The sequence below is a fragment of the Rousettus aegyptiacus genome, unplaced genomic scaffold, assembly GCF_014176215.1.
Source record: "Rousettus aegyptiacus isolate mRouAeg1 unplaced genomic scaffold, mRouAeg1.p scaffold_m13_p_17, whole genome shotgun sequence".
In the NCBI taxonomy this organism is placed as follows: Eukaryota; Metazoa; Chordata; class Mammalia; order Chiroptera; family Pteropodidae; genus Rousettus; species Rousettus aegyptiacus.
In genome coordinates, this window is record NW_023416292.1 from 25,560,895 (window position 1) to 25,569,719 (window position 8,825).

Genomic DNA, 8,825 nt, shown 5'->3' on the forward strand with positions numbered 1-8,825 from the left:
GGTCACATGTGGAGGGTGGCAGTCGAGAACAAGGGGGCGGGAAAGGAGCGGTCACGTGGAGGAGGCCGGAGTGGGGAGGTCACGTGAGGGGCCGGAGGCGGGGCCGCCGAGGAGGAGGAGGGGCGCGCGGCTTCCGGCGGCTGGGGGGGCCGGCGAGCGGAGGGGGGGGGCCCTGTCCCGGAGGTGGCGGCGGCGCCATCTTGGCGAAGGGGGGATCAGGAAGTGCGGACCGCGGCGGCGGCGGCGGCGGCGGCGGCGGAGCCCGGAGCGGAGGCCGGAGGCTCCCGGCCCGCCGGCCCCGGAACGGAGCGGAGCGGAGGATGCAGCAGCCGCAGCCGCAGGGGCAGCAGCAGCCGGGGCCGGGGCAGCAGCTGGGGGGCCAGGGGGCGGCGCCGGGGGCCGGGGGCGGCCCGGGGGGGGGCCCGGGGCCGGGGCCCTGCCTGAGGCGGGAGCTGAAGCTGCTCGAGTCCATCTTCCACCGCGGCCACGAGCGCTTCCGCATTGCCAGCGCCTGCCTGGACGAGCTGAGCTGCGAGTTCCTGCTGGCCGGGGCTGGCGGGGCCGGGGCGGGGGCCGCGCCCGGACCGCATCTCCCCGCACGGGGGTCGGTGCCCGGGGATCCCGTCCGCATCCACTGCAACATCACGGTGAGGAGCCCCTCGCGTGCGCCTCTCTGGGGGCCCCTTGTCAGGGACTCGGGGTCCCCCCACACCGCTCTCTGGTCTGGGAAGACCTGGGAGGCCGAGTCCGCTCCTGAGGCTCGGCTTCTTCTCTGCCGGTTACTTGCTTCTGGGGCTGGAGGTTCTGCCCAGCACCCAGAATCTCTGCCATCGACCCTTCATAGTGAGGGACACCCCGACATATGGCGCCTCCGCTGCCCCTTGTCACTGTCCCACCCACATCCCAGGGTTCAGGACTTGCCGTCTTGGCCACTCCACGACTTCACCTTGCCACCTCGGAGCGCCCTTTCCTTCCCCTCGCTCGTGCCAAGGTGCCAGGCCTGTATGCCGACCACAGCTGGAAGGACTTGGCTGGGACCTCGGCACGTTTCCGTGCTGCTGCCTGCTCAGTAGCAGTACCTTTGACTTAGGACGTTGCCACCTGTGGGATCCCCGCCCAGGCACCTCTGATGCAGCCCTTCTCTGCTCTCTGAATTTTGCCAAGGGGCGAGTTGCGGTGCGCTGACCCCGTCTTCCTCTCCTGCGGACTCCCCTTTATTCTGGGGTAACCTGTAACTTCTGCCCCAGCTGGTCCTAGGTCTGCCACTCCCCTCCTGTTCCCTCTGAGTCTCCAGTTGTCCTGGGTGGTTTGTTGCCTTTCCTGGTAATGGCGGTGGCATTTGAGGGCTCTCCCATTCCCAGCAGTGACAGTTCTCTTTCACCCCTGTGGACATCATTCCATCCCAGCCTCACAGGACTGGGAGACCTTTACGTGTCGCCTGCCCAGTCCGCCCTCACACGCCCCCTGGAGAGGGCTGGCCTCCGGTCACCGGGAATGTCTGGGACTGTGCGGGGTAGCTCTTGTTGTGGCTGCTACTGCCCGCTGTGCTAGTTAGTGTTCTCCCTGCCCAGAGCATTGGTTAGGGAGCTAGGGGACAGGACTCTATCCCGGCAGGCGGACGGCGAACGGGAATAGTCTGGGGAAAGACAGACCTGTGACTCGTGTGGTACTTTGGGGCCTGGATTCGGTGTCCGTGGTTCCTGTCGCTCCCCTTCCTCCATCAAACCAGGTCAAGGTTTGGTGAGGCAAGCCTCAGCTCGGGTTGGATGTTGCCCCACCAAAACTCACGTGTCCCATCTCTCTCTTCTCCCATTTCCTCCCCAGCCACCTTTTTTCCTACTAAAGTAAAGACTGGAGGACTGGGTGTGGCCGAGGGGAAGACCTGAGCGGCTTTGGGCGTTTGTTCTCTGGCACGGAGGGTCAGGGCCAGAGCAGAGCAAAGACACCCGTAGACGGGGGTGATGTCCCCGGCGTGTGGGGAAACCACAGGGGTTGGTTTAAGTTGCTAGTTGCTCGAGGGTAGGTTTGCCCCTTCTTGCTGCCCTTGCCCTTGCCAGAGGCTGTGCCCTGTCTGTCTCTGGAAGGAGGTGAGTGTAGAAGCTTCAGTCAGACTCTGGCCGCTGTGAGGGAGGCTCGGCCCGCACTGGCCCCTTGCTTTGGGCAGAGGGGGAGTCTGGTCAGGCCGCCTTTGGCACCGGGGCTCAGGAATGCTGGGAATGTGAGCAGCGTGGGCTTCTTTCTCCCAGCCTGCTCTGTGGAGCCCTGCAGCCTACGCCTGGACGGAGAGGGTGGCAGGCTCCCAAGGGAGCGGTGGGCAACTTGGCCTCCGAGGGGTTCTGCCGAGAGCGGGGTACGGCGCTTCCTCCCGCTGCCCTTGCAGTCTAGGTGCTGGAGGTCCAGCCTCGTTGCGACCCTCCCTTCCCCAGCTGAAGGGGAGCGGCCTGCGTCTGCCCTGTCCGCCGCAGCGTGGCGGCTCGGGGGTTCCTCCCTCGGCTGATGGAGCAGGGTTGGACGACAGCACTGGGGGCGGGAGGTCCTCGAGTCTGGAACCTGCCCGGGTCAGACACAGGCCTGCCGAGCTGGGCCCCTGCGCATGTGTGGGGTCACTGGGGCAGGAGCAGAGGGCAGGCGAGGTCCAGCCCTCCCCGGAGCTGCCCACCTTGACCGCTCGCTCTGTCTCTTCCCCTCAGGAGTCGTACCCTGCTGTGCCCCCCATCTGGTCGGTGGAGTCCGATGACCCTAACTTGGCTGCTGTCTTGGAGAGGCTGGTGGACATAAAGAAAGGGAATACTCTGGTGAGAGGCCGGGTGCTGGCGTGGGGTGCGCTTTCTTCCCGCAAGGCCCACGTCGTGCAGACTGCCCACGTCGTGCAGACTGCCCACGAGAGGGAGCTGCGTCTGGAAAGTGGGTGGTGCACTGGGCTGAGGCTTTGGGGCAGACTTCTCGGGGGACTCGCTTACTGAAGCTCCGGGCCGGGCCGTGAGCCCATTCCCCCGGCCGCGCGGCCTGGGGCTTAGAGAGCGGGGCGCCACTTCGGGGTCTGAGCTGAGCGCTCTCTAGCACACCTGTCCAGCTGGGACGGGGCAGTGACGCCCCTGTGCCCCCCCCCCGCCCCCTGCAGCTGCTGCAGCACCTGAAGAGGATCATCTCGGACCTCTGTAAGCTCTATAACCTCCCGCAGCACCCGGACGTAGAGATGCTGGACCAGCCCCTGCCCGCGGAGCAGGTGAGCGCGGGCGGCCCGGCCCACACGTGCCCCTCCCCGCCCACGCGCCCGTGCTGGACGCTCGGCCTCTTCTCTCCATGTGGGGGTCACCCCAGCCCTGTCCGAACCGTCTCCGGGGCGGGGCCCGTCAGGTAGAGATGAGGGACCCCTGATTAGTGGCAGTGCTGGCCATTGGGGCCTCAAGTGCCCCTTTAGGAGCCAAGAAGGCGCAGTCGGTCTAGCGACAACTGAGTGAAAGAGGGGTTCTTGAGGGAATTAGCCTGGGATTCGTAACGTGGGTGACAAACAGCCACTTTCCTTCTCCTTTGTTCTTTGCCACCTGGTAGGAGAGTAATGGGCTGGTGGCGAAGTCATTCCCGGGCTGCCACGTCCACTCAGACCCGGCTGGGGGAGAGGCTGGCAGCGTTACGGGCAGGCACATGGCCCCCAGGCCTGGAGGCTCCGGGAGCAGGTCCCAGGCTGCATCCTAGGACTCCCCGGGGCTCTGATCTCCCCTCTTTCCTCTCCCGCTGCAGTGCACACAGGAAGACGTGTCTTCAGAAGATGAAGATGAGGAGATGCCTGAGGTAGGCTGGCCACCCCGGGTGGCGTTGGCGGGAAGCTCTTGCAGGCGGCCGCGCTGAGCGCCTGCAGCACAGAGCTGCGGTGTAGAGCTGGGGAGAGGAAGGTGCCAAGGGGGAGCCTCACTGACCCGGGGGAGCCGCCGGGTGCTAGGAGAGGCAGGGCGCCCACACTCAGGCACGGGGGACGGCGAGGTGCGGGCCCGCTCACGGTGCCAGGTGGCGGCAGGTGGACCCCACGTGCCCCGCGGCCAGACCCGCACATGTCCGGGTCCGCACGCTGTCTCAGCTGGGAAGTTTCACCACATCTCACTAAGCTGCGGGGGTTTTTTATTTTTATAAAACGGGATTACAATGTCTATTAAGTGTGGTTAGCTAAATGAGACAGTGCATGCGAAATGCTTCATATGGTATGCGTTAAGTGGTAGCTTTTATCTGATATACTCTAAAAACAGGCATTTTTACAGAATATAATATAGCAATTAAGAACTTGACCTTCAGAGCCAAACAGGATTTGAATCGCATTTTACCTCTAAGAGTCGTGTGACTTTGAGCGTACGAATTAACCTCCCTAGTAGACCTCAGCTTCCTCACCTGTGAAATGGGAGTGCTGGGAACAGCGTGGTGGCCGTGGCTTAAATGAGCCTGTGTGCGCCACATCTGTACAGCAACCCCCCCTCAGAACGGGCATTCAGCAGACGGCGGCAGCCACTGCAGTTACTAGGGTGGTGGTACCGCGGGTCACTCTGGTGGCCTTGTATCGCAGCTTTGGATGAATGTCCCAGAGGCTGCAACTCCCGTGACTTTGTTAGGGTCGTAAGGCACGTGCAGGACCGCCGCCGTGAACTAACTTCGCTCAGACGGTGGGGAGCCCGCCGGGCCATCCCTCCAGGTCTGCTGGGGCCGATCCGGGTGGGGCTCCTCCCCCATGCACAGCAAGCCGCTCGGTCACTTAGAGGAGACCCCCCCATCTTGACATGTCCCGTCTCCCAGCTGGACCCCCTACCCCGCCTTTGCGTCTGTGGCTCAGCCCCTGGGCCGGAGGGCAGGAGACTCTGGTCCAGTTTCTCCCGTAGACTGGAGCCCGAGGACTCCCAGTACAGCAGTCACCGTGTGAAACATAAGCTTCGAGTCAGACTGTCAGGCCAAAGTCGTTCTAGGAATTAAGCGTTTCTGCTGCTAAGGGAGATTTTCAGGATGGCGGGGGCAGGGTCGGTCTGGGGAGCAGGAGGGCCATTCCCTGCGGCTTTCCCTGGGCCCTGATGTCGCGCTGCTGTGGGCGAGCAGACTGGGAGGCACGACGCGCCTTGTCCTTGGGGTCGGAGGCCATGGGGTGGGAGCCGTTCCAGACGCACAGAGGGTGCTCAGCACCTCAGCTGCTGGAGACACCACCGCTCCCTAACTCGCCAGGTGGGACTCGGGTGGCGCCGGCCCCTCCACAGCCTGTGTTGGTTTCTCTCCCCCTCTGCCCTGCCCCCCACCCCAGGACACAGAAGACCTAGATCACTATGAAATGAAAGAAGAAGAGCCAGCCGAGGGCAAGAAATCTGAAGATGATGGCATCGGGAAAGAAAACTTGGCCATACTAGAGAAAATTAAAAAGAACCAGAGGCAAGATTACTTAAATGTACGTACCTCCTAGGGAGAGGCTGGGGCGAGGGCTCGGCGGGCGCCAGCTGGGAGGTGGCAGGCCATCGCATGGCCGTCTGGGGAGCGGACCCCTTTCTGGATGGGCTGTGGGCGCGCCTGAGCCTTGCCCAAGTCCGGATCGGGCGGCCAGCCTGCCCCTGAGGCCTAGAACACGTGTCCCCGAGCCCCGGGACAGTGACACGTTCCTGTCTTCCCCACCTGCTCGCAGGGGGCGGTGTCTGGCTCGGTGCAGGCCACTGACCGGCTGATGAAGGAGCTCAGGGACATCTACCGGTCACAGAGCTTCAAAGGCGGTGAGTCTGCCCCGGGCGGGGCCTGAGCACACGCCTCTCACAGAGGAGGGCATGGCAGGGGGCAGGCGCCCAGCAGCTTTGGGACATATGAACTTGTCAGGCCAGGAGGGGCCTTCCCCGGGCCAGTGGCTTAGACTGGCGCCTGTCCATTGGAGCCTTGGTGACTTTTCTCCCGGCCTGGGGAGGCAGTGCTCCCCTCCTGGACCATCCTCGTGACTCAGCCCATCTTCTTCCTGCTTTCCAGGAAACTATGCAGTGGAACTCGTGAATGACAGTCTGTATGACTGGAATGTCAAACTCCTCAAGTGAGTGGGACTCGGGCGGAGCCAGCGTGCCGGGAATGTCCAGGGCGGTCCGGGAGCGGGGAGCGGGCGTGGGCAGTGGTTCGTCCCTCTGCTGCGGGCCGGGGGCCAACCAAGGCTCCCAGAGGCCTGAGCCCTGACTCACTCCCTAGGGTCGACCAGGACAGCGCTTTGCACAGCGATCTCCAGACCCTCAAGGAGAAGGAGGGCGCCGACTTCATCCTCCTCAACTTCTCCTTCAAGGTGAGCCTGGCCCCGTGCTGCCCACCCTCAGCCCAGGCCTCCCCGCCCCCGCCAGTCCCTGGAGGACACCGGCCTCCCGCCCTGACCGCTGCCTCTGTTTTTTCTCTCAGGACAACTTTCCCTTTGACCCACCGTTCGTCAGGGTTGTGTCCCCGGTCCTGTCCGGAGGGTGAGTGGCTCTGCAAGGGCAGAGGGCAGCTTCTGTGACCGGGGGTGCGGGAGGGGCGTGGAGTGTGGGCCAGGCACAGCTGACTAACCGTTCTCACACAGGTATGTCCTGGGCGGAGGTGCCATCTGCATGGAACTCCTCACCAAACAGGTAAGCCCGTCTCAGGCTCTGGGCCGGGCTCGGTGGGCTTTACCATGTACACCCTGCGGGTCGGGCACAGGCAGGGCCTGCACCTGCTGACTGCTCTGGAGCGTGGGCCAGGGCCTTCCCGGTGCGGCTCCTCGCCGGAGAGCAGGCGTCCGGTTGCCGGGGACTCTCCTGACTGCTTTGTCCCCGCTTCCCAGGGCTGGAGCAGCGCCTACTCGATAGAGTCGGTGATCATGCAGATCAGTGCCACGCTGGTGAAGGGGAAGGCACGGGTGCAGTTCGGAGCCAACAAAGTGAGGAGCCGGGGCCAGACGCAGCTTGGGCCACGCGCAGGCCAAGGCTGCCCTCTCTCGGGGACAAGGGGACGAGGCCGCTGGGCTGGCGGCATCGGAAGAGCAGGCCTGGGACACCCACAGCGGGAAAGGCGTGCTGGGACCGGGGAGGGAAGGCTGTGGGACTGCCCCCGGGGGACGAGGGACGGCCAGGTGGGGCGTGCTTCGTATGCTGACAGCACCGCGTCGGGAGCCCGGACTCCCGGGGGTCTGGGCAGCAGGCGAGGGACGGTGAGGCCACCGGCGGCCATGGCCTGACTTGGTGGCTTCCTCTCCCCAGTCTCAATACAGTCTGACAAGAGCACAGCAGTCCTACAAGTCCTTGGTGCAGATCCACGAAAAAAACGGTGAGGCTGGAGCCGGGCCCGAGGCTCCCTCTCCGGCCGAGTGGCCAGCGGCCCTGCGTTTGCTGTCTGCGCCCGTCGGCCCAGCACCGCCCGTGTCCACAGAGCAGGGCTGGAGGCGGCTCCGTCCACAGCCTCTTCTCCCAGCAAAGCAGTGGCGATTGTGCCGCCCGTAGAGGTGGCGCGGCCCCTCCCCCACCACTGTGAGAAAGCCTGTCCCCCCCTCTGCCGCCTCGGGCTGGGCACGTCACCACCTCCTCATCTCCGGTAGGCAGGTGCTCGGCTGCCTGCCCGCCTGCTCTCCCGGCCCCGGAAGCTCTTCCTGGGACCTTTCTCGTAACCCTGGTGATGGCCGTGGTCAGGGCTGGGAGGCGGCGGCAGCCTCCACCTCACTGTCCCCTCGGCTCTCTCCGCAGGCTGGTACACACCCCCGAAGGAAGATGGCTAACCCCGGAGCGTCGCCCCCCCCCTCCTCCCCCAGGCACCACTGGACCAATTACCTTTGAATGCTGTGTTTGGGTCTCACGCCGCCTCTGTGGTCCCCTCCCTCGTTTTTCCTGGACGTGATAGCTCTGCCTCTCGCAGGACAGTGATGGCTATTCTAAACGCTAAGGAAAAAACCAACACAACTGTTTCCAAGTACTCAAGACTGACTGAGCAGACCAACCAACCGCCTGGCTGGAACCCTCGCTGGCAGGCATTCTGATAAGAGAAACTTTCGAGCCTCCTTATATCGCTGGAAACTCAGCTGTGCTCCAGACTAGAGCCTCCTTACCTATGCTATGGATTTTTAATTTATTTTCTCTTATTTCATGTACACTGCTTTTTTTGGTTACAGTGTATGATGGATGTGTATGGAAAAAAATGTATCTTTGGGAAAACAATTACAGTTTGTTAATTTGAAGAGGCTGGTCTTGACTCTATTTTTATTCCCACCTCCCGCCCCCTCCCCCGAACGACTTGGGCGGTGGGGGAGGGGTACCCTGGTAGAGGTGAGAGGCGGCTCAGCTGCTACAGCCAGAGAAGAGCGGGCGAAGCCCCTGCCCGCCCAGCCCAGGTCTCTGAAGGCCGCGGAACCGCCGTGCCCCTCCGAGCGCAGAGCCGGCCCGCTGGGCGGAGCCCGTGACTCTCAGGACTGCTCGTCTAAGAAAACAGAGGAGGCGGCGTCACAACCCGGCCCACGGAACTGCTTCTGCGCGGACGGACGGACGGAGTGGGGACGGGGCCCGCGGGGCGCCCGCGGCGTGCCCTCCCTCCCGGAGGCGGCCCGGGGCGCACTGGGGGTGTTCGCCGGGAGCGCCTTCGCTCACCCCTCCCTCGCGTCACACGGTCCCGTCAGAGGACATGGGCACAGCTCTGAGCAAAGCTGTTGGGAGAGCTGTGGACTCCGTCGAGCCGCTCCCTCGCGGGGGGCCCTGGGGAGGGGCTGCTTGAGGGGGTCGCGTGCACCTGTGTCTTCACCTCAAGCCCTGGGACCTGGCCGGGGTGGGGGCGGTCCGCCGCGCTGGACCCCCGGCGCTGTTTTAAGGTACGGGCGTGACGTACCTGCTGCCCCCGCC

At 64.3% G+C, this 8,825-nt stretch overlaps 1 protein-coding gene across 1 annotated transcript; it reads left to right on the forward strand.

The window, feature by feature from the left end:
* Positions 1–251: 251 nt before the first annotated feature.
* Positions 252–8,170, forward strand: UBE2Q1 (ubiquitin conjugating enzyme E2 Q1). The gene is made up of 13 exons (XM_016134132.2): positions 252–647; positions 2,691–2,795; positions 3,122–3,226; positions 3,742–3,792; positions 5,273–5,413; positions 5,645–5,729; positions 5,974–6,034; positions 6,184–6,274; positions 6,385–6,443; positions 6,545–6,593; positions 6,788–6,883; positions 7,203–7,269; positions 7,683–8,170. Exons 1-13 carry the CDS (start codon positions 321–323, stop codon positions 7,712–7,714), a joined length of 1,269 nt encoding a protein of 422 aa, XP_015989618.2. The 5' UTR covers positions 252–320; the 3' UTR covers positions 7,715–8,170.
* The last annotated feature ends 655 nt before the right edge of the window (positions 8,171–8,825 follow it).